At 41.3% G+C, this 26151-nt stretch overlaps 1 protein-coding gene across 3 annotated transcripts in view; it reads left to right on the top strand.

Moving 5' to 3' along the window:
• The window catches only part of LOC115113236 (potassium voltage-gated channel subfamily KQT member 5-like), a 150169-nt gene that overhangs the window by 99786 nt on the left and 24232 nt on the right, over positions 1-26151 (top strand). For all 3 annotated transcript variants that reach the window (XM_029640650.2, XM_029640649.2, XM_029640648.2), the window contains exons 2-4: positions 4524-4614; positions 24450-24576; positions 25828-26003. In XM_029640650.2, coding sequence (XP_029496510.2) covers positions 4524-4614; positions 24450-24576; positions 25828-26003 — 394 coding nt within the window. The remainder of the gene's footprint in view (positions 1-4523; positions 4615-24449; positions 24577-25827; positions 26004-26151) is intronic.

The raw sequence follows: 26151 nt of genomic DNA, 5'->3' as shown, positions 1-26151 counted from the left end.
CGCACGCACGCATGCACACACGCACACACACACACACACACACACACACATACACACACACACAGCTGTATGTCTGCTCCTTGACTCTAAATCTTCGCCCAGTTGGATGAGTCCGCTTAAGGGAGATTCACGGCCCAGATGAAACAGGATGGTAAAATGTGTTTTGTGTGTGTGTCAGTCCATTCTATAATGTTGCTTGTGGAGTATTGACAAAAGCAGACTATTTGGGGCGGAATAATCACTAACGGTAAAAATGGATATTAAATGGACCTACAAGGCATGGTTAGCTAGAAACTGCACTATTTGCCTTCTCCACATTCACCCTGACCAAAAGCCATCTCCCCAGCCACATCCCCCTATGTCAGGGAAACAGAGTGGCACTCCAACAGAACACACTCCTAGGGCGTTTACACTCTCACGTTGGTTGTTCCATTTCATTAAGAGGGCATTAGGTTGGGGGGCGTTTTGGCTGTATATGGTTTTGTCTCTGCTCTTCCATGCACTCATCATTACCAGAGGAGAGAGTGAGGCACTTCACCTCTCCGTCTCTGGCTCTGTCTGTCTGCCTGTCTCTTTGTGTCCGTTTCTGTCTCTCTGCCTCTGTTTTTCTGTCTCTCTCTCTCTCTCTTCGTGTCTGTCTCTGTCACTCTGTTTTTTTTGTGTGTCTCTGACAGTTGCAGGGATATACAATTTACATATCAGCCACAAGCAGGTTAGACACAACAAGTTACAAAAGCCATCCAATACACGTAATCCAAAAGCCTGTTACTGTCCAATCATGGCAGTGATTTATCCACCTTGGTTGTTTATTGATCTCTCTGTCCAGGGAGGGAGTGGTGGATTGGTCCAGTCATCGATGAAGTCATTAGTCACAGAGGTGGCATACTGTCAAGTTATCGAAGTGTAATGACGCATGGTGGGTTGTGGTGGTGACGCCTGCACAGGTCATGACACACGAAGTCCCTCCCCATGTCAAGACACACAAAGTCCCTCCCCAGGTCAAGACACACTTTGTTATTTCACAATAGGGAGGGGTTCTGTCCCAATGGTGCTGACAAATGACAACCCATTGTTGATTCCAAATTATGTCCGATTGATCCTGTGAAATGTATCATTTATCTGTATTATTGTATAAGATCAATCCTACAAAAAGTTTGAAACTTTCTTCATCCACAGCACCCACACACACACACTCTCTCTCTCTGAGCAGCAGCAGCTGGGAGCGGATCTGGTGTCCGTGCATGGCCTGTCTGACAGTAAAGGCCTATTAGTGTCTGCTACTCTATCAAAACCAGATGTTCCTGGGCCGTTAGGTCCAAACCATGCCCTAACTCACCTCCCCCTCCAGGTATAACTCAGCCTGGAGTGGACCGCCGACAGCCCTTTACTCACCCTAATATTTCACATTAATCCCATGGAAAATAAATGATGTTCTGAATCACCATCTAAGAGGAAGGGGGGAGTTCAGCTCCAGGAGAGGGGAGAGAGGGGAGAGAGGGGACTAAGCGGGAAGGGGGATGAGGGGTGAGAGACGCAACACAAAGGTAAATACATAGTGAATTTCTCTCCAAGCCACTTATTAGCATCATCCTCCAGTAGTATCCCTGCTTTTCCCTCGTTTTACCGTCATACTGCACAGATAAAAACAGTCAGACACACACGCACAGAGAAACAGACACACCAATTAATACGTTAAGCCCCAGAGCTATGTGGAGATTAGATAAGATTTAAGAATACAGAGTGAGTGACACACACACACACACACACACATAGCAGAGGGTGAGACGAGCAAGTCATCAGACTAAGAGAATAACAACATGCATCTTGTTCACTCTTGACAAGATGACAAATTGCCTTTTTACTGGAAATGAAAAATCCCATCCCAGCCACAGAGTGGATTTACTTAGAGAGAAAGAGATATGGAAGAGGGGTAAAAACAGAAATAAAGAGATGAGATGAGCAGGAGAGGAAGATAGAGGAAAAACATTTCTATGTCAACTGCTAGTTCAGCTGGATAAACATCTACAGGTGCAGGATCTTAGTTTCACCTATATTGTCACAGCAAAAATAATCCTGCAGCAACAGGATTTGAACATTTAGTCCACAATGCTGCTTTGTCAGTAGTTAGGTTATTAGCTGGGGCTAAAGTAGGCTACATGAAAAGTGCAATAATGTTGTTGATATAACCGTGTGTTCGTATGGGTTTTCAGTGAATTTATGTAAATCATGGAGCTCATCTACGTAAGGAAAATTCTCAGCAACGAAAGAGTGGTCAAATTAAGATCCTACATCTGGAATTGGCCAGCAGTTTCCTTCCACTCTGTAAGATTCAGCTGCTTTCTACAGCTCCGTCTCTGTATCTGTTTCTGTCCCCACAGTTGTTCAACTCATTACTTTAGCGTTCTAGATCCTCATACCCCAGGGTACCCCAACTGGTGGCCTGTGGGTCGAATTTGGCCCGTGGGTGGCTTTATTTGGCCCCCTAAATTTTCTGAGACAAAAAAAATCATTTTTTAATTGTGTGAAATTTTCATTGTTGGACACAAAAGACTCTAAAAACACCAGGAAATCAGCTAAAGTTATTTTCATTTGAGAAATTTGTTCCCAAGTATTCCTACACATAATAGAGAGACACGTGATCATAAACAAATGTAAGTAAGGTTTGAAATGATTATGTTTTGGTCAAACATTATATCTGTTTGGGCTTCTTGCGGTCAATTTGCAGTCTACAAATTATTTGTAATTATGTTCCGACCATCCGCTCCAGAGAAAATCGCCCCACGACTGAATCTAGTTGATGATCCCCTAATAGTGCAAGGCATGGGTTTAAGGAAACAGTGAAAACAGGGATAGTTTTCTGTATCTGCAGTTTCATCCTCATTACAGTAATAAAGACGTTTTACTACATACAGTTGAAGTCAGAAGTTTACATACACTTAGGTTGGAGTCATTAAAACTCATTTTTCCACCACTCCACATATTTCTTGTTAACAAACTATAGTTTTGGCAAGTCTTTTAGGACATCTACCTTGTGCATGACACAAGTAATCTTTCCAACAATTGTTTACAAACATATTATTTCACTTGTAATTAAATGTATCACAATTCCAGTGGATCAGAAGTTTACATACACTAAGTTGACTGTGCCTTTTAAACAGCTTGGAAAATTCCAGAAAATGATGTCATGGCTTTAGAAGCTTCATAATTGACATAATTTGAGTCAGGTGTACCTGTGAATGTATTTCAAGGCCTACCTTCAGAATCAGTGACTCTTTGCTTGACATCTTGGGAAAATCCAAATAAATCAGCCAAAACCTCAGAGGAAATTTGTAGACCTCCACAAGTCTGGTTCATCCTTGGGAGCAATTTCCAAACGCCTGAAGTTACCATGTTCATCTGTACAAACAATAGTACGCAAGTATAAACACCATGGGACCACGCAGCCGTCATACCGCTCAGGAAGGAGACAAGTTCTATCTCCTAAAGCTGAATGTACTTTGGTGTGAAAAGTGCAAATCAATCCCAGAACAACAGCATAGGACCTTGTGAAGATGCTGGAGGAAACAGGTACAAAAGTATCTGTTTCCACAGTAAAACGAGTCCTATATCGACATAACCTGAAAAACCGCTCAGCGAGGAAGAAACCACTGCTCCAAAACCGCCATAAAAAAGCCAGACTACGGTTTGCAACTGCACATGGGAACAAAGATCATACTTTTTGGAGAAATGTCCTCTGGTCTGATGAAACAAAAATAGAACTCTTTGGCCATAATGACCATTGTTATGTATGGAGGGAAAAGGGGGAGGCTTGCAAGCTAAGAACACCATCCCAACCGCTAATCACAGAGGGGACAGCATCATGTTGTGGGGGTGCTTTGCCCCAGGAGGGACTGGTGCACTTCACAAAATAGATGGCTTCACGAGGAAGGAAAATGATGTGGGTATATTTAAGCAACATCTCAAGACATCAGTCAGGAAGTTAAAGCTTGGTTGCAAATGGGTCTTCCAAATGAACAATGACCCCAAGCATACTTCCAAAGTTGTGGCAAAATGGCTTAAGTACAACAAAGTCAAGGTATTGGAGTGGCCATCACAAAGCCCTTACCTCAATCCTATAGAAAATTTGTGGACAGAACTGAAAAAGCGTGTGTGAGCAAAGAGGCCTACAAACCTGACACAGTTACACCAGCTCTGTCAGGAGGAATAGGCCACAATTCACCCAATTTATTGTGGGAAGCTTGTGGGATGCTACCCTAAACGTTTGACCCAAGTTTTACACAATTTTATAAATAATTCTTTCTACTATTATTCTGACATTTCACATTCTTAAAATAAAGTGGTGATCCTAACTGACAGGGAATTCTTACTAGGATTAAATGTCAGGAATTGTGAAAAACTGATTTTAAATGTATTTGGCTAAGGTGTATGTAAACCTCCGACTTAAACTGTACATATTTGTGTGTATTATCTGTAGGTGTTATATTTATTATCTAATGTAGAGTTTGCGTGTTTCTCTCACCCAGGTTCATCTTGGTGTTTGGCTGTCTGGTCCTGTCAGTGTTCTCCACAATCCCTGCCCATCAAGACCTGTCCAACCACTGTCTGCTCATCCTGGTGAGTGTAAGGATATACTGCCACTTGCCTTACTGTCCTTGTGTGTGCATGTGGATGTCTCTCTGTTTCTCAGTGGATCAGATCTGTAGGATAATAAACACTATTCTATGGGGAACTCTGTTTTCAATACAACACTTATTGAATCAGTGTCCAGCAGAGTTCCCAAGCAGCATGAGTGCCTTATGTCTTATGCCACTACATTTTCCCTCAAGGCTGCTGGACGTATAAGTAAGAAGTACAGTTGAAGTCGAAGTTTACATACACTTAGGTTGGAGTCATTAAAACTCATTTTTCAACAACTCCACAAATTTCTTGTTAACAAACTATAGTTTGGCAAGTCGGTTAGGACATCTACTTTGTGCATGACACAAGTCATTTTTCCAACAATTGTTTACAGACAGATTATTTCACTCATAATTCACTGTATCACAATTCCAGTGGGTCAGAAGTTTACATACACTAAGTTGACTGTGCCTTTAAACAGCTTGGAAAGTTACAGAAAATGATGTCATGGCTTTAGAAGCTTCTGATAGGCTAACTGACATCGTTTGAGTCAATTGGAGGTGTACCTGTGGATGTATTTCAAGGCCTACCTTCAAACTCAGTGCCTCTTTGCTTGATATCATGGGAAAATCAAAAGAAATCAGCCAAGACCTCAGAAAAAGAATTCTAGGCCTCCACAAGTCTGGTTCATCCTTGGGAGCAATTTCCAAATGCCTGAAGGTACCACATTCATCTGTACAAACAATAGTACACGAGTATAAACACAATGGGACCACGCAGCTGTCATACCGCTCAGGAAGGAGACGAGTTCTGTATCCTAGAGATTAACGTACTTTGGTACGAAAAGTACAAATCAATCCCAGAAAAACAGCAAAAGACCATGTGAAGATGCTGGAGGAAACAGGTACAAAAGTATCTATATCCACAGTAAAACAAGTCCTATATCAACATAACCTGAAAGGCCGCTCAGCAAGGAAGAAGCCACTGCTCCAAAACCGCCATAAAAAAATCACAGTACGGTTTGCAACTGCACATGGGGAGAAACATTGTGCATTTGGAGAAATGTCCTCTGGTCTGCTGAAACAAAAATAGAACTGTTTGGCCATAATGACCATCGTTATGTTTGGAGGAAAAAGGGGGAGGCTTGCATGCTGAAGAACACCATCCCAACCGTGATGCATGGGGGTGGCAGCATCATCTTGTTGCGGTGCTTTGCTGCAGGAGGGACTAGTGCACTTCAAAAAATATGAGGAAGGAAACTGATGGAAGAAAAATGATGTGGATATATTTAAGCAACATCTCAAGACATCAGTCAGGCCGTTAAAGCTTGTTTGCAAATGGGTCTTCCAAATGGACAATGACCCCAAGCATACTTCCAAAGTTGTGGTAAAATGGCTTAAGGACAACAAAGTCAAGGTATTGGAGTGGCCATCACAAAGCCCTGACCTCAATCCTATAGAACATTTGTGGGCAGTACTGAAAAACATGTGCGAGCAAGGAGGCCTACAAACCTGACTCAGTTACACCAGCTCTGTCAGGAGGAATGGGCCAAAATTCACTCAACTTATAGCTTGTGGAAGTCTACCCGAAAAGTTTTACCCAAGTTAAACAATTTAAAGTCAACGCTACCAAATACTAATTGAGTGTATGTAAACCTCCTACCCACTGGGAATGTGATGAAAGAAATAAAAGCTGAAAGAAATAATTCCCTCTACTATAATTCTGACATTTCACATTCCTAAAATAAAGTGGTGATCGTAACTGACCTAAGACATGGCCTTTTTACTAGGATTAAATGTCAGGAATTGTGAAAAACTGGGGTTTTAAATGTATTTAGATAAGGTGCATGTATACTTCCGACTTCAACTGTAAGTAAGCCTTGTCCTAGCCAAATTGGCCCATAGGGGCAGGACTCTATCTCCTGTGTCAGAATGAGGCAGCTTGATGTAGAAGTACACCCCCTGGACAGGACGCTAGGACATATACATATACACACAGCATATTTCAGTGTCAACTGTTCCCGTGTCTATACTGGCCCACACCTTTCAGTGTTAAATTAACACACTGCTTGATGTAAAGCCTAATTTGCATATTTCCCAGTATGCCTTGCCTTTGGAGTGAATTGTTACGACCCATGACTGTATTTTTTAGTGACATGTTTGTTGCATTCATTTATTTTCATTCCTGTGGCTTTCACCAAGTGAGAACTAAGTGAATAAATGTTTTCACTAAAATTAAATTAAGACTATGTACTTCATAATGCTTTATTTTCAGGGCCTTGTTTTACCCTAATATATTGGCCTGAAACTCATGGTTTATGGGCCACATCAGGCCTGCAAGTCACATTATGCTGGCTTGCAAATTTATGTGTAATTCCTATTGGAATCCAGCCAGAGTGGGAATATCTAACATTTAGATTGTTCATTCACCCACAACCTGCATTCAGAATGACTCTCAGGGTTGAGAAGACTAAGGTATGAGAATACCTAAAGCATCTAAACTCAGTGGTGTAAAGTACTTAAGTTAACATTTTATTTTACTTCATTCACTACATTCCTAAAGAAAATAATGTACTTTTTACTCCATACATTTTTTCTGACACCCAAAAGTACTCATTACATTTGGAATGCTTAGCAGGACAGGAACATGGTCAAAGGAACACACTTATCAAGAGAATATCCCTGGTCATCCCTACTGCCTCTGATCTGGAGGACTCACTGAACACAAATGCTTCGTTCGTTAGTAAATTTTGTGTTGGAGTGTTATATTTTTGCACTTTCATTTACTTTTCATACTTAAGTATATTTAAAACCAAATACTTTTAGACATTTACTCAAGTAGTATTTTACTGGGTGACTTTTACTTAAGTAATTCTCTATTAAGGTAGCTTAACTTTTACTCAAGTACAACAATTGGGTACTTTATCCACCACTGTATGAACTGAAACAACCATTTCAGTAACAGGTGAAATAAGTTAAACTAACAGATTGGCTTAGTTTAGAATAATGTATGTTATTTATTTTTGAGTAGCATAAGATTAATTCATCAATTGATCAATGTACACGCAAAATAATATACATTGAAACAAACTATTAAAAAAATCTACCTGGACTAGAGCATGCTGGGAAATATGATCATGATGTGTGTGGTTTTGGTTTAACTGGTTATTATCACAAACACTGGGGTTCTTTTACACCAATAAGTGTTAATGTCACACCTGAATCAACACAAAAACAAATTTACACTGAAAAAGCAACGCTAGGTTACCCTGATCAATTTGCTGTGCATATATTTAAATGTGTGCATTTTCAGAAATTCAAGGGTAGCTGACGTGTGTGCTGAGTGCGTGTGAAGATCCGTATCATGTTTTATCATACACCGCAATTAGAGCATCCCTGCTACGTTTGGCACTGATGGATTGCAATCATATGAATTACTCGGTATGCCTCTAACTGCATCCCATAAGAACCAACAAAGCACATGCTGAGCAAAGTGTATGTATGTGTGCATGCGTGTGTGAACTGTACATGTGTGTGTTGCAGTAAAACAATGTAGACTCATGACTCTGCATACTAATCTTCCTGATTGCTTTCTTGTTATTTCGCAGGACCACAGAAATTAAAACTCAACAATTATGGAAATTCCATTTAATCTACTGCAGCTATACCTTATCAAGCTAGCAATCAGTGATGCTACAGATGTCGGATCTTAACTAGATCACTCTTTTGTCGCAGATCATTTTCCTGTTGCCTCAGGAAATTCAAATGAGCCTTGTGATTCCTTGAAAATTAGCAGTGCTCGTTTTCTCCATTGGGATCAAGCCTGCTATCAAAATAATATTCTCTCTTGCTCATACGGTATACAGTAGGCCTAGGTCCTATTACTGCAACGTTCAAATGTACAAAAATGTATCTGAAATGCAACCATACACATCCATAACCATCATTTTATCTAGCTTAATAACACAAGATAGATATTGGTCTCTACTCCACTAGGCTATGACATACAAGTGTGAAGTGTTTCGAATTAACTGTCAAATTTGTGTTCAATCATAGCCTGGGGTGATCTAGTGGTTAGGGCCCTGAGTGACTCAGTCATATAGCCTCGGCACCTACATGAAGCTGAGTGACTCAGTCATATAGCCTCGGCACCTACATGAAGCTGAGTGACTCAGTCATATAGCCTCGGCACCTACATGAAGCTGAGTGACTCAGTCATATAGCCTCGGCACCTACATGAAGCTGAGTGACTCAGTCATATAGCCTCGGCACCTACATAAAGCTTAGTGACTCACTAATTCATGGTTTTGGATCAAAATAAATAAGTACCAACATTATTTCTGATAGTCTTTTAATAAGTACACGTTTTGGTTATCCTGACCTGGACACCATGTATAGTCTCTAAAAGGAAAAATATTACCACTGTCTCTTGCACATGCCATTTTCAATATGGATCCATAACGAAATAATATGGGAATGCAGATCATTGAATGACAGAAATATTGTAGGCTAATGAAGGTAAACAAATAGTTGTTTAATGGAAAAAGTAATGGAAGAGGCAAGTGGAAAAGGGAAAAGACAGCATTCAGAGGTCAAGATGGCACTGCTCTGAGACAAGCATGGGGACTGGTCTTGATAAATCAATGAGATTTTTATTTTCACTGAATCTCTGTTTGGCTATTGGTTAGACTAGAATTAGGGTGTGGAAACTGTCACATTGTACAGCGCCATATTTTCCTAACGGAAACCCTGAGGGTTTTGTTTTGAATTTTTCTTGGAATAGAAACACCTTAATATTAATCAAATTAATTAAGCTAAATTTAAAATCAATCCAATATACTATGTTCTTACAAAAATGTTTTTAATTCTCTAGGTACAGCTAATATTACAAAAAGTCAAATGCTTCTCAAAGATGCCCTCTGGGGGTCAAACTAGTACTAACTAGCATTAATGGCAACAATGTCTGACAATTAAATAACGTGCCATAGAATTCTGCTGTAGCCCACAAGGTGTGCTGCAGTTTGATGCAACTTTTACAGGAAGAACCACTGTAGCATCTTCTGTCTATAAAATGAGCTGCTCGTTATGTGTAGATAATCCTTTTATGTGTAGATAATCCTACAGAAAAAAAATGTAGTTTTTTCTTTAGCCAAGGAGAACTGCAAATGTGTTGCTAATGCTCCCAATAACATTGCTGCCCTGAATTTATCAAGCGCTATCGACAAAGGTCAGTGGGAAAACGTTGTGATGAACTACTTTCAGGAGGACGATTGTACCATGCTGACTCTCTTTGACTCTGAAAATTAACCAGACAATGAGGAAATCCCTGATTTAGGTTTTAAAAAATGTTTTAAATGAAAAAGACATTGTAGAGTCTTCTCATGACAGTGATGGGGAAGAAACAGCGATCAACAGTGTTATTGTCACGGAAGAAGTTCACCGAGTTTTGAAATCAGTAGAATGTAAGGTAGAAGCAAAGTATGATAAGGAGATGAAAAGAGAACACAGAAGGCTGTTGTATGAAACACCTGTCTCCGGATTACATCTTCAAACTAAGGACAACCATAGCATCCGTGACAGAAAGGGAGAAAGATTTGATGATTCTTATGGCATTGCTCACGGTCAGTGTAAACCAGAGTGACTTGACACAACGGCCAAGCAAGCTGTACAAACAAAACGGAAACCACACAGGACGTCTTATTTAATGAAAAGGTTTGCAGTCTGCCGTGAAGCATTCATCCAGGTAAACAGGTAAGAGTCTAGCTACAGTTTCAGATATTATTCCCAGTCATCAGCACTATCTGCAGTACCTCTATGGACATTCACATGACTGTCTTCTAACACACATGCCATACGTTGCTCAGCCACTTTACCCCTGATTGTGTGCATATAACTACCTCATCACAAGTATCACTTATATTGTTGTTGTACATACTGTATATTATTTTGTTCTCTACTGGCATTGATACTTGTTACTTTTTTCTTTATATTGGCATTATTTTTGATATTGCTACTATGCAAGTAACCATTTAGCTGTACTCTACACATTCTGTAGAGACCTATCCACTTAGCAAGATGTGGCTGGGGGTTATATCATTTCTTTCACATGACCCATCAATTTAGACAGGTGTGTCTGGGTAAATTCCATCTAATATTTAGAAAATATTTTTCTGGACACTTTCTTTACCTGGAATGTTTCCTTATTGTAAGATACTACTTTTAGTCTTAATCTTTACCACACTACATGACCTCACATGTGAATCCTTAAAGAGATGGGTGGGGCTAAGGCTTTGGAGGGTGTGAACAATGCTGAATGGGTGCAGACAAAAGAGCTCTCCAGTAATTGTACCAAAAATATTCTATGGCCATTTTCTCAAAGTGGGGTTACAAGTTCAAAGCAGAATTACTTTCCCATTGTTCCTCAAATGCAGTGTATTATATACAATTTTGTAGCTCTGAGTCTCTACTTTTATCCAATGTAAAAAACACAATTTCACTTTAAATTATTTTATTTTTTTGTGAATTTTACCCCCCAATTTCATGGTATCCAATTGTTTAGTAGCTACTCTCTCATCGCTACAACCCGTACGGGCTCGGGAGAGACGAAGGTTGAAAGTCATGCATCCTCCGATACACAACCCAACCAAGCCGCACTGCTTCTTAACACAGCGCCATCCAACCCGGAAGCCAGCCGCACCAATGTGTCGGAGGAAACACCGTGCACCTGGCAACCTTGGTTAGTGCGCACTGCGCCCGGGCCCGCCACAGGAGTCGCTGGTGCGCGATGAGACAAGGATTTCCCTACCGGCCAAACCCTCCATAACCCGGACGACACTAGGCCAATTGTGCGTCGCCCCACGGACCTCCCGGTCGCGTCCGGTTACGACAGAGCCTGGGCGCAAACCCAGAGTCTCTGGTGGCACAGCTGGCGCTGCAGTACAGCGCCCTTAACCACTGCGCCACCCGGGAGGCCCAAAATTTCACATTTTAATACATAAGCCCGAATCAAGGCTGTTGGTCACACATGGACATTTTAACCCCGATCTTGTTTAGAAATTACTATACCAGACACTTTTGGATAACATAAATAGGAAACAAATAAAATAACAGTAGGTTACACCAACATTAGTTTTCATTCATACAAAGTGTTGGGTAAATTGCCACAGTAGATTTGTCATGCTACAAAATGCTCATCAAATAGATTCATCGCCTTTAGGGCTCCATTTTTGGCTGGCGTTAATGTGGTGTGCTAGTGTCAAACGCACGTTAGTTTGCAATTTCGTCATGGAAAAAAACTAGCACTGGCATTTTCCAGCCCTAACACCAGGTTCTGCATTTTACCTGTCTAACATCAGCACGCTTGCGATTAGATGGGAGGGGTGTCCTTAAAACCTCTTAAGGATCGCACCCTTTAAAAAAAACTTTTAGCCTAAAATGACATTGTTTTGCGGAGTGGAACGGGAACCCGAGCAGACTCAGACGAGGAGACTGGGATGAAGTAACCAAGGTATTTTTTGACACAGGGTGGACATGGAGTGCAGGTCAGGAGAAGCTCGTGCAGGTTGCTGGAAACTAGGAGCGGAGGCTGAGGCTGGCGCGAGAGGGGTTGAGACAGGGTAAGCAGGCCGGAGGGGAATCCAGGGGAGTAGTAGAGTGGGGAATCCAGGGCAGAGTAGCAGGATGAGGAGACGTAGGACTGGAGACAGGAACCAGAGTCAGACATGGCAGAACTGTAGAGGAGAGGAAAACAGGCACAACAGGATCTGAATAGTAACAAACAGCTAGAAATGTAGACTGACTGAGCAGAGATTACAATCTGGCAGCGTGGAAGTGGCAGGGTTGAGTATTTGTAGAGGTCTTTATTATGGAACAGGTTACAGCTGGTGGACCTGCTCTGACCCCAGCACACCTGTCTCTGCCCACATAATCACACACACACAGAGAGAGCGCGAGAGAGAGTACTGGGGGAGGGGTGGCAGGTCAAGGAGACACAGGATGAAAGGTAGAGGGCATTGCAGGAGCAGATTTGACAGACATACCCAAATCTAACTGCCTGTAGCTCAGGACTTGAAGCAAGGAAATGCATATTCTTGATACCATTTGAAAGGAAACACTTTAACGTTTGTGGAAATGTGAAATTAATGTAGGAGAATATAACACATTAGATCTGGTAACAGATAATACAAAGGGAAAAAAGTTTTTTTTTTTCTCTCATTATTTTCCCCATCATCTTTGAAATGCAAGAGAAAGGCCAAAATATAATATTCCAGGTTAGGTGCAATTTCAATTTTGGCATCAGTGTTTGTGCAAAGACTGATTCAATTAACCATTGCATTTCTGTTCAAAATGTTGTATCAAGACTGCCCAAACGTGCCTAATTGGTTTATTAATACATGTTCATACTGTAACTGTGCAGTCCTCCTCAAACAATAGCATGGTATTATTTCACTGTAATAGCTACTGTAAATTGGACAGTGCAGTTAGATTTATATTTTTAGCTTTCTGCCCATATCAGATATGTCTATGTCCTGGGACATTTTCTTGTTACTTAACACCTCAGGCTAATCACATTAGCCTATGTTAGCTCAATCTTCCTGAGGGGGGGGGGGGTGACACCGATCCTGTAGAGGTTAAAAATCCAAAGTGCTAAGTTCAGGCAGCGCTGGTAGGGAAGACCAACCAAAAGCTGGTTTTAGCGGTAACGCAGTTGGTTATGGCATTAATTTTGACAGCGGAAACGCAGCCTATCCAGCCGGGACGCACACTGCCCATATGCGCATGGAACAAGATGTAAAAACCAAGTATAGCCTACCCTCCTCTCAATGAGGTCTGTTTTCTTTTTGTCCTGCCAAATGTAATCAAGTAGCTCGTCAAGATCGTCGATAAAGTGTTTGGCTCGTGAGACTGCTTGGAAATACATTTTATTTACCAAATCTTTATTAAAATATCAAGTAGGAAAGGAGCAAAACAGTGAGCTGATGTTCTCTTTTTATCTATGTATCATAGGCGTTATTTTAGCTATGCTTTCATCGTGTGTAGAACCCCATCCATGATGTACAGTGGTTCCTCCTTTAAAAGTTGCGTGCTTACACCACAGGACTTAGAGGTATCCAGCGTCAAGGCTTCATTGCTCCAGACCACCACAAGCGGGAGTTAGAGAACTCATTATGCATTTGGGTCCCAAGGTTTTTATATGACCAATCATATTGAGTGGTTCCAAATGACGAATTTGACGTGAGCCACCGCTCCCTGGTGACTTTATTCAGCAAAGATGGCTGACAAAATGTAAATGTAAGTCGTTTTAACGTCATAACGAGTCAAGCAAAAAATGTACAATTGAGAGGAAAATGTTAGTTAATCTAGAGACAAATGATTGTGTGTATTTTTTTGTCATAAAGTTCATTTACGAATATTGCTATTTAGCACGTTTTTTTCTGTCATATCCAATACCAGGTGTATCAAACTCCATTCTGTGAATAATGCTGTGTCTGCATGTATGTATTACAATTATACACTTCAACAGTGTTTACCACTCCTGCTCCTGCTCCTGGGACATCAATGATTACACATTGTAACTATGCAATAGACTAGAAACACGATTTAAGTAAAGGCTGCTTTGTAATTCAGATATTCTCACAGTTCCTAATGGAAAATGCCCCTTAGATATCCATTTAGAGTCCTCCAATCCTATACGTGTACAGTGGGGAGAACAAGTATTTGATACACTGACGATTTTGCAGGTTTTCCTACTTACAAAACATGTAGGGGTCTGTAATTTTTATCATAGGTACACTTAAACTGTGAGAGACGGAATCTAAAACAAAAATCCAGAAAATCACATTGTATGATTTTTAAGTAATTAATTTGCATTTTATTGCATGACATAAGTATTTGATACATCAGAAAAGCAGAACTTAATATTTGGTACATAAACCTTTGTTTGCAATTACAGAGTTCATACGTTTCCTGTAGTTCTTGACCAGGTTTGCACACACTGCAGCAGGGATTTTGGCCCACTCCTCCATGCAGACCTCCAGATCCTTCAGGTTTCGGGGCTGTCACTGAGTAATACGGACTTTCAGCTCCCTCCAAAGATGTTCTATTGGGTTCAGGTCTGGAGACTGGCTAGGCCACTCCAGGACCTTGAGATGCTTCTTACGGAGCCACTCCTTAGTTGCCCTGGCTGTGTGTTTTGGGTCATTGTCATGCTGGAAGACCCAGCCACGACCCATCTTCAATGCTCTTACTGAGGGAAGGAGGTTGTTGGCCAAGATCTCGCAATACATGGCCCCATCCATCCTCCCCTCAATCCTCCCCTCAATATGGTGCCGTCGTCCTGTCTCCTTTGCAGAAAAGCATCCCCAAAGAATAATATTTCCACCTCCATGCTTCACGGTTGGGATGGTGTTCTTGGAGTTGTACTCATCCTTTTTCTTCCTCCAAACACGGCGAGTGGAGTTTAGACCAAAAAGGTCTATTTTTGTCTAATCAGACCACATGACCTTCTCCCATTCCTCCTCTGGATCATCCAGATGGTCATTGGCAAACTTCAGACGGACCTGGACATGCGCTGGCTTGAGCAGGGGGACCTTGTGTGCGTTGCAGGATTTTAATCCATGACGGCGTAGTGTGTTACTAATGGTTTTCTTTGAGACTGTGGTCCCAGCTCTCTTCAGGTCATTGACCAGGTCCTGCCGTGTAGTTTTGGGCAGGTGTCTTTTATACAGTTAAATAGTTCAAACAGGTGCCGTTAATACAGGTAATGAGTGGAGAACAATATCCTCTTAAAAATAGTGTAGGTCTTATTTATTTAACCTCTCTAGGGTATGTGGCCAACATCCAGTGAGATTGCAGAGCGCCAAATTCAAATACAGAAATAACTCATTATAATAATTCAGAAAATATACAACTATTTCACATAGGTTTAAAGATGAACTTCTTGTGAATCCAACCAAGGTGTCAGATTTTAAAAATGCTTTACGGCAAAAGCATACCTTACGGTTATTTGAGAACATAACCCAGCAGACAAATCATTACAAACAGTAACCAGCCAAGTCAGAAATAGAGATAAAATTAATCACTTACCTTTGATGATCTTCATATGGTTGCACTCAGAAGACATTCATTTATTCAATAAATGTTCCTTTTGTTCGATAAATTCTCTTTATATTCAAAAACCTCTGTTTTGTTCGCGTGTTTTCTTCAGTAATCCACAGGCTCAAAGGCAGTCACAACAGGCAGACAAAACAATACAAATAGTATCCGTAAAGTTTGTAGAACCATTTCAAACGATGTTCATAATCAATCCTCAGGTTGTTTTTAGCCTAAATAATCGATAATATTTCAACCGGACAATAACGTCATCAATATAAAAGGTAAACAAGAAAGGCACTCTCTCAGTCACGCGCATGAAAAAGCTCTGTGACACGGCAGGGTCCACTCATTCCGACTGCTCTTACTCCCTCATTTTTCAGAATACAAGCCTGAAACAATTTCGAAAGACTGTTAAAACCTGTTATGGCAAGGCGATCCCCGAGGGGACCTCCACCCCCCATTCAGCTGAAAAGGTGGCGCAGGTAATTCAAAAATATTCTTTAGAAATATTTAACTTTCACACATTAACAAGTCCAATACAGCAAATGAAAGATAAACATCTTATTCATCTACCCATCATATCAGATTTTTTAAATGTTTTACAGCGAAAACACAACATATATTTATGTTAGACCACCACCAAATCAAAGGAAAAACACAGCCATTGATTCCCAGCCAAAGATAGTCACAAAAGCAGGATTAGAGATAAAATGAATCACTAACCTTTTGAAAATCTTCATCAGATGACACTCATATGACATGTTACACAATACATTTATGTTTTGTTCGATATTATGCATATTTATATCCACAAATCTCGGTTTACATTGACACCATGCTCAGAAATGCCTCCAAAATATCCGGAGGAATTATAGAAAGCTACACCAGATAACAGAAATACTCATCATAAACATTGACTAAAGATACATGTTCTACATATAATTAAAGATACACTGGTTCTTAATGCAACCACTGTCAGATTTTTAAAAAACGTTACGAAAAAAAGCCTATCATGCAATAATATGAGACAGGCGCTCAGACGTAAAAGTATTTCTCTGCCATGTTGGAGTCAACAGAAATACGAAATTACATCATAAATATTCCCTTACCTTTGATGATCTTTCATCAGAATGCAGTGCAAGGAGTCCTAGTTCCACAATAAATCGTTGTTTTGTTCCATAATGTCCAATACTAGTGTCCAATTAGCTGCATTTGCTAGCACTTTCAGCTCACGTGCCCAAAAGCTGACGCTGGTCCAGGACAACTCGCACGAAAACTTCAAAAATATATATTCCAGGTCGAATAAACTGGTCAAACTAAATAGAGAATCAATCTTCAGGATGTTATTTTCATATATATCCAATAACGTTCCAACCGGATCATACGTTTTCATCTGCAGCCAAATGGAACGACGGAGGCACCCACAGAGAAATGCGCCACAGGGACATTGCATTCTGCCAAGACCGTGACTATTTCCCCTCCCATTCGGTCAAAGTTCACACCAGAAGCTCCATTCCATGTTCTACTGAATGAGGACATCTAGTGGAAGGCGTAGGAAGTGCTACTAGATCCATATATTGTTTGGAAAGGAAGGGGCGATGACGTCAAATTTGACCCACATTCAGAATTTCACTTCTTGTTTGGAAGATTGCCTGCCCTATGAGTTCTGTTATACTCACATACATAATTCAAACAGTTTTAGAAACTTCAGAGTGTGTTCTATCCAATAGTAATAATATGCATATATTAGCAATCTAGAACAGAGTAGGATGCAGTTCACTATGGACACGCAATTCATCTAAAGTGAAAATACTGCCCCCTATCCTCAACAAGTTTTAACATCTAGTGGAAGGCATAGGTTCTGCAATTTGAGTCCTACGTCAATGGATACTCTAATGGCATTGAATAGAAAACTACAACAACAAAAATATTCCTACTTTCTGAATGGATTTTTCTCAGGTTTTTGCCTGCCAGATCAGTTCTGTTATACTAACAGACAGTATTTTAACAGTTTTGGAAAGCGTTTTCTATCCAAATCTACCAATTAAATGCATATCCTATCTTCTGGGCCTGATTAGACGGCAGTTTAATATGGGCACGCTTTTCATCCAAAATTCCAAATTCTGCCTATTCTGCCTACTTCTGCATATTACAGTTAGAAGCAAAAGCCTACAACAATTTTAGCACCGTTTCGCGCTGCTCTGAGGAAAGCCTGGGGACTGGTCTTGATACAGTGGGGCAAACAAGTATTTAGTCAGCCACCAATTGTGCAAGTTCTCCCACTTAAAAAGATGAGAGAGGCCTGTAATTTTCATCATATGTACACTTCAACTATGACAGACAAAATGAGGGGAAAAAATCCAGAAAATCACATTGTAGGATTTTTAACGAATTTATTTGCAAATTATGGTGGAAAATAAGTATTTGGTCACCTACAAACAAGCAATATTTCTGGCTCTCACAGACCTGTAACTTCTTCTTTAAGAGGCTCCTCTGTCCTCCACTCGTTACCTGTATTAATGGCCCCTGTTTGAACTTATCAGTATAAAAGACACCTGTCCACAACCTCAAACAGTCACACTCCAAACTCCACTATGGCCAAGACCAAAGAGCTGTCAAAGGACCCCAGAAAGAAAATTGTAGACCTGCACCAGGCTGGGAAGACTGAATCTGCAATAGGTAGCAGCTTGGTTTGAAGAAATCAACTGTTGGAGCAATTATTAGGAAATGGAAGACATACAAGACCACTGGTAATCTCCCTCGATCTGGGGCTCCACGCAAGGTCTCACCATGTGGGGTCAAAATGATCACAAAAACGGTGAGCAAAAATCCCAGAACCACACGGGGGGACCTAGTGAATGACCTGCAGAGAGCTGGGACCAAAGTAACAAAGCCTACCATCAGTAACACACTACGCCGCCAGGGACTCAAATCCTGCAGTGCCAGACGTGTCCCCCTGCTTAAGCCAGTACATGTCCAGGCCCATCTGAAGTTTGCAAGAGAGCATTTGGATGATCCAGAAGAAGATGGGGAGAATGTCATATGGTCAGATGATACCAAAATATAACTTTTTGGTAAAAACTCAACTCGTCGTGTTTGGAGGACAAAGAATGCTGAGTTGCATCTAAAGAACACCATACCTACTGTGAAGCATGGGGGTGGAAACATCATGCTTTGGGACTGTTTTTCTGCAAAGGGACCAGGACGACTGATCCGTGTAAAGGAAAGAATGAATTAGGGCCATGTATCGTGAGATTTTGAGTGAAAACCTCCTTCCATCAGCAAGGGCATTGAAGATGAAACGTGGCTGGGTCTTTCAGCATGACAATGTTCCCAAACACACCGCTCGGGCAACAAAGGAGTGGCTTCGTAAGAAGCATTTCAAGGTCCTGGAGTGGCCTAGCCAGTCTCCAGATCTCAACCCCATAGAAAATCTTTGGAGGGAGTTGAAAGTTTGTGTTGCCCAGCAACAGCTCCAAAACATCACTGCTCTAGAGGAGATCCGCATGGAGGAATGGGCCAAAATACCAGCAACCGTGTGTGAAAACCTTGTGAAGACTTACAGAAAACGTTTGACCTCTATCATTGCCAACAAAGGGTATATAACAAAGTTTTGAGATAAACTTTTGTTATTGACCAAATACTTATTTTCCACCATAATTTGCAAATAAATTCATAAAAATGGTATTTTCTCATTTTGTCTGTCATAGTTGAAGTGTACCTATGATGAAAATTACAGGCCTCTCTCATCTTTTTAAGTGGGAGAACTTGCACAATTGGTGGCTGACTAAATGCTTTTTTGCCCCACTGTAAATCAATGAGATTCTTATTTTCACTTAATCTCCATTTGGGTATTGGTAAATTAGGATGCAGAAATGTTATGCTCTTCGTGTAACCTTTATATAATTAGGCAGGTCAGTTAAAAACAAATTCTTATTTTTCAAGTACAGCCTACTCCTTCCTCTTGCCCTGCGAGGATTCTTTAGCTAAACAACTTTACTTTACTGCCGACCATCACGTTGTACAGCTCCATATTTTCCGTTCCAGCAAGTGCCAGTCAAAAGTTTGGACGCAACTACTCATTCCAGGATTTTTCTAAATGTTTACTATTTCCTACATTATAGAGTAATAGTGAAGACACCACAACTATGAAATAACACATATGGAATCAGTTAAGAACAAATTCTTATTTACAAGGACAGCCTACTCCTTCCTCCCCAATGGAAATTAGAACCCCGCTCTCCCACGTGCCCCGCATTCTGTAGTACAGACATGCCCTGCTCCCTTATGTAAGGAATTAGGCACTTCCCCATGTTTACTAAAGTATGTATTGTAGACTGCACAGTAGCCTAAAAAACAAATAAACACATTTTATTAGTAAAATAATGATAAAAAATACTCTTTCAAAATGCAGATGTTGATTTAGTTATGGATCCATAACGAATTACTATGCGAATAAATATCACTGATTTACAGGAATATTGGAACAAAGTTGTCTAATGAAGGCAAACAATTTAGAATACTCCAATTCCGTAGCCTACTCCCGACCATCACGTTGTACACCGCCATATTTTCCATTCCACCCTAACGAAACCCTGAGGGTTTCTTTTTCTTTTTTCTCTGAATAGAAACACCATAATATAATTCAAATTAAGCCAAATTTCTTCAAATCAATCCCATATACTATGTTATTACAAAAAAGGCTTTAAATTCTCTGGTAATGCCAATACGGAATACTATCAAATGCTTCTCAAAGATGCCCTCTGGTGGTCAAACTAGCAATAGTAACAGAACAAATGTCTGACAATTAAATGACGTGCCACAGAATGCCGCAGTATGACGCCACTTTTAAAGGAGGAACCACTGTAGGCTACATGTGTCCATGTCCATTATGAAACAAGAGATGAGAACCTTGGTAAATGCTGGTGAACCTAGTATTTGGACTTAATTTATTTTAAACAAGCTCTCCGTATACTACCCTTACTCTAGGCCTACTATAATGAAGGCTGGTTCAACAGCACGCTCTTTATATTGGATCCTTGTCCAGGTACTGTGAAAAGTTTGGATGTGCATAATACCCTCCATAGTCTGTTTAAAAATATATATTTTATGCCCACGGGAAGCAGTTACGGTACCTGTAAGTGTATTTAGACATAGCCTATTTCAAACAATTTGTTGTTTCCTTTTGTTTAGAATTTGATTAGAATTATTTGCTCTCTGTCTTTAGGCCGTATCAGGTTCAAGTTAACATATTTAGCAAAGATGGGATAGGTTTACATTTTTTTTCTGTAAACCGGAATTGGAGTTGATTCGAAGGCAATACATAAAATACCATAAATACATACTTGAAGCAACCATGTATTTAGCCATGGAGCACATTCTGATTGGCCAGTGAGGGGCCAACCCACGACACACCCACAACTTGTTTATTCATCAATAAAAATAAATAATAACTAGATAAAAAATTGGTGTTGCCTGTTTTGCATTTTATTTTGGCATTAATATGTGTCACATATCAGTTTGCAAACAATGTAAAACATAATAAAATCATTGAGATAATAAAACCGCATACAAACACGGTCTCTTTTTTGCTTTCTTGAGTAAGGCAGCTCAAAAATGCAGGTGTTTCAGCCTAATTCAGTGCTTTTTGTGGTGGTGGGGCAGCCAGCAGAAAATACGGAGCGTAGGTGCTGGTAATGTTCTCTAGTTGGCTCAGTCTTCTGTCACTCATGGAGACACAACATCACTGCCAAATCTAAGGGTAGAGCTCGAAAATTCAAGCCCCTTGGATGCTGCCATAGAGTTAGAAGTACCCATTAGAAGTACCCATCCAAGAAGGCTCGAGGTCGTTGGCCACAGATACAATTATGTCAAATCACGTTATATCTACAGTAGCTTTGATTTCAAAATCTTAGCTAGCAGTCATCATCATGAATCAAGTCGATAATCTACTGGCAAATCTTTTTTAATCCTTGTCATGTGAAGATCAATAATGAAGAAAAATTATAGATCAAATGTATCAGTGCTCATCGGCCACTGGACATAAACATTACACAACAAGTTGGAAATGACAAATTCAGCAATGAGTGGTTTGTAAGGAATCCGTGGCTAACTGCAAGCATTGCAAAGCAATCACTAGCCTGCTACTCAGTGGAGTGGCTGTATGGTCCAAAGTCTGGGTTTAAGGGTCTCTTTTCTAAGCTTAAAATGAAAACATTCAACTTTGGCCATGCTGTCAATCCAGCATGATTTCTGCCCCGCTCAAAACAACTGTTAACTCGGGACTGGGAAATTTGACTTCAGTGAGTTCAAGACAACTGGGAACGCTTTGAACGGTCATCCAACTCAGAATTGTAAGTCATAATGATGTCATCATAACTTAGTTTTTTTCAGAGTTCCCAGTTGTTTTTTTGCCCACAAAGGACCACCACGCCACCTTCCTGTTCAAGTGGGTACAGCACAACAAGGTCAGTCCAAAAATGTGTAATATGCCAGGGAGATATGCATACTGTAGCTAAGAAAGTAATACTAAGTGTATGTTGTGTAATAAGCTGTTAGTAGCCCATGTGCCTCACCCTAATAATTGTGTCTATTTTTCCCCTCTTAATTTCGCCTACTGTTCTAACTTGGTGGTGCACATGTAGCCTATGACCTTTTTTAGAGAAATGTAATCATCAAATATTTCATTGTCTGCTTATGTGGCACCTTTATTTATCCTACGGTTCTGAATTGGTGTACAGGGAGAACACTGTAAGAACGGCCCATGCTCTGAATTCTTTCACTGTACATTTCAAAAGTGCTGAACAAATAGTTATATTGACTACGTCCGCCCTAGCTCGCTCATTAATGTCTTAATCGAAATTACGGATTGCCTCTTATCCTGATTGTCTCTTATTGCCTCTTATCTACTTGTTGTTCCCTTATGCCATTTTTTGTACGTCTCAATTGTCAGTAGAATAGTAGAATACATCCCCTTAAGCCTCCCCTTAATCTTATCTAGCTAGATAACGTTATAGTTATTGTAGTGGTCTGGGTGTAGCTGGTGCAGAGCTGTCAGGTGCAGGACAGCAGAGATGAGTAACACAAGTAACTTTACTCCAATTTTCCAATAACATGTCGTAATACCAAGCCCCCAATAACGGACCGAACATACATAAAACAATCACGCACTGAAGGCCCCTCGCCCGACACCTCAAATTCAGTATAGCCCAAACAGCATACGCCGGGGCCCCCACGATGTCCAGAGAGGGTGGAGGAACCTCCCGCACCTCAGACTCCTGGAGTGGACCAACCACCACCGGCCTGAGGAGAGACACATGGAACGAGGGGTTAATACGGTAATCGGGGGGAAGCTGTAACCTGTAGCAAACCTCGTTCAGTCTCTTCAGGACTTGGAATGGCCCCACAAACCGCGGGCCCAGCTTCCGGCAGGGCAGGCGGAGGGGCAGGTTTCGGGTCGAGAGCCAGACCCGGTCCCCCGGTGCGAACACCGGGGCCTCACTGCGGTGGAGGTCGGCACTCACATTCTGACGCCTCACGACCCGTTGCAGGTGCACATGAGCGGCGTCCCAGGTCTCCCCCAAGTGCTTAAACCACTCGTCCACCGCAGGAGCCTTGATCTGGCTCTGATGCCAAGGTGCCAGAACCGGCTGATACCCAAGTACGCACTGGAAGGGGGAGAGGTTAGTGGAGGAGTGGCGGAGCGAGTTTTGGGCCATCTCTACCCAGGGGATGAACGCCGCCCACTCCCCCGGCCGGTCGTGGCAATAAGACCGCAGAAACTACCCACATCCTGGACACTGGAGCGGAGTGGGCTCTGTACGTAACGCCCGCTCGATGTCTGCGTCCAGCTCCCACACCACTGGTGCCACCAGGCAAGAGGCCGGAAGTATGGGAGTGTGATCAATGGGCCGTGTCATACATCTGAGGCAGTGCGTCTGCCTTAGTGATCTGGGAACCTGATCTGTAGGACAGGGTGAAAACAAAACGGGTTAAGAACATGGCCCACCTTGCCTGGCGAGGGTTCAGTCTCCTTGCCGCCCGGATGTACTCCAGATTGCGGTGGTCAGTCCAGATGAGAAAAGGGTGTTTAGCCCCCTCAAGCCAATGTCTCCAAGCCTTCAGAGCCTTGACAAGAATCTCAAATATAACATATATTTAGATTTGTTTAACACTTTCTTTGGTCACTACATGATTCCATATGAGTTATTTTATCGTTTTTTTGTCTTCACTATTATTCTACAATTTAGAAAATAGTAAAAAATAAAGAAAAACCCTTGAATGAGTAGGTGTGTCCAGACTTTTGACTGGTAGTGTATAATAAAACTGTTCATTTAAAATAAAAATGTAAATAATATGTCTACCCCATACAAATATTATTATAATCTACATAAGAATTCACACAAGATGAGGTGTAGCCTACATTGGCTACTTGAATTGACGCCCAGTGGACCTGCAGTCTAAGTTACTGTAAACACCACTTCTAACTGCCCCCTGGCGGCTATTCTAAATATTCAATATTCATCCAAATCCTCCTGCTGCAGGATTATTCCGCGACAGATAGAGGGTCAAATGAAGATCCAACATCTGTATATTCATTATTGGATATCATTATTAATTGCTGGCTTTTCTATTCAACTGTCTGGTATTTACAGCATATTGAGCTTTTGCCCCTTGCCTCTTGACTCTCAATAATGGGCTGCGACTGTGTGTGTGCTTGTGTGCGTGCGTGTCCTGTAGGAGTTTGTGATGATCGTGGTGTTTGGGCTGGAGTACATCATCAGGATATGGAGCGCAGGCTGCTGCTGTCGCTACAGGGGATGGCAGGGACGCCTCCGCTTTGCCAGGAAACCCTTCTGTGTCATAGGTAACTGTGTGTGTGTGTGCTGCACTGCAAAGGTGCTATCACTCCACCGAGAGATGCAGCCTGATTACTAGAAATAGACTTAGATTTCGACATTTGAAAATGTCCTGATGTCGATATATGCCTTCCTCGTGGTTCACAAAAAAAGAAAAACAGTTGCTCCAACACTGGGCTCAAACTCATGATGCTCAGAGCCAAAGTGCACTGCTCAGACCACTGCTCTACGGCAGTTCACAATGCTCTAGCAAGTCGTGAGAATACTCAAGGATACTTGATGGAAACAGTGCTGGTTGGTTTGCGGAGCCATCCCCGAACCACAGCCCTTAGTTTAACCACTCAAAATTAAGGCCTAAACTGTTAACCTTTTGAGTTGTTTCTGTTTTAACCCTGTAATGCATTGAAAATAGACGTTCATCCATAATACGTTGCATTTCGAATGGAAGCTATGAGATCTTGTTGTTGAGAGATGATCATCAAGACTGTCAATATACAAGGCTGACTTCTGATTGACAGATGACGTACTTCAATACACAAACAGAGAAAACAGAAGCTGGCGTTGAGTTCTCATAAAAGAAGGATAAATACAGTTTACAAGAACAAAGATCACTATCTGTTTCTTCTCCCAGTAGAGAAGACTAAAACCAGCCACGGTTAGAGTTTCAGAATTTTAAATGTGTTTGCTGAAATGTGATAGATGTGAACTGGAGCGAAACACACTATCATCCCAGTGTACTGTAGGAGCAGTAGAGGTTTGTATGTTCTTCAGGACTATCTCCGTGGCCCTAAGGATGTGGGTTTGTGTGAACCTTCTTTACCCCTCGCATTCTCCCTTTATCTATCCCTCATACTCTCTCTCCTTTCTTCTCTGATTGTGTGAAAGTGAATACTAGGTACATTAGATCCATGTGATGACTCCTCCAGTACACTGTGTCTATTTTCTTAACCAGTCTCAGAGCTCCAGATCAACACAGTTTGTGGCCCCGGGCCCCCTCTACTCTCTCTGGTGTTGGGCTCCAGCAGCCTGATGAGTGGGGGACATTTTCACAGAGCTGGAACGTGGAGATGTTACCCACAACTACCATACCATTTCAAATCCTTAACTCTCCAAAACTTATTTGGAACATGTTGTACTATCATGTGTATCACTCATATGCACTGCACTACATTATCATTAGACTCTCATGAAAGTTTACAAGACTGTAAATACTACAAAAGTATTGAAGTTGGTTTTTATCTCTTTCTGTCTCTTTCCAGACATAATTGTCCTCATAGCTTCCATTGCTGTGGTGTCCGCTGGTAGCCAAGGTAACATCTTTGCCACCTCAGCATTGCGTAGCCTTCGCTTCCTGCAGATCCTGCGGATGGTGCGTATGGACCGCAGAGGGGGCACTTGGAAACTACTGGGATCTGTAGTCTATGCACACAGTAAGGTACAACCAAATTTGTAGTCCCAACAGTCTGGCCTAGATGGTCCTATGTACTCTGATCTTCTTAAAGAAAGAAAAGGATGTGCTCCCCCTCTACTGTCTGGTTCCTCTCATGTTCTTCCTAGTGAATCTTTCCTTGTCTCTTTCACTA

Source organism: Oncorhynchus nerka, linkage group LG28, assembly GCF_034236695.1.
Source record: "Oncorhynchus nerka isolate Pitt River linkage group LG28, Oner_Uvic_2.0, whole genome shotgun sequence".
NCBI classification, from domain to species: Eukaryota; Metazoa; Chordata; class Actinopteri; order Salmoniformes; family Salmonidae; genus Oncorhynchus; species Oncorhynchus nerka.
Note: the sequence above shows the minus strand (reverse complement) of the source record. Positions and strands in the feature narration are given on the sequence as shown.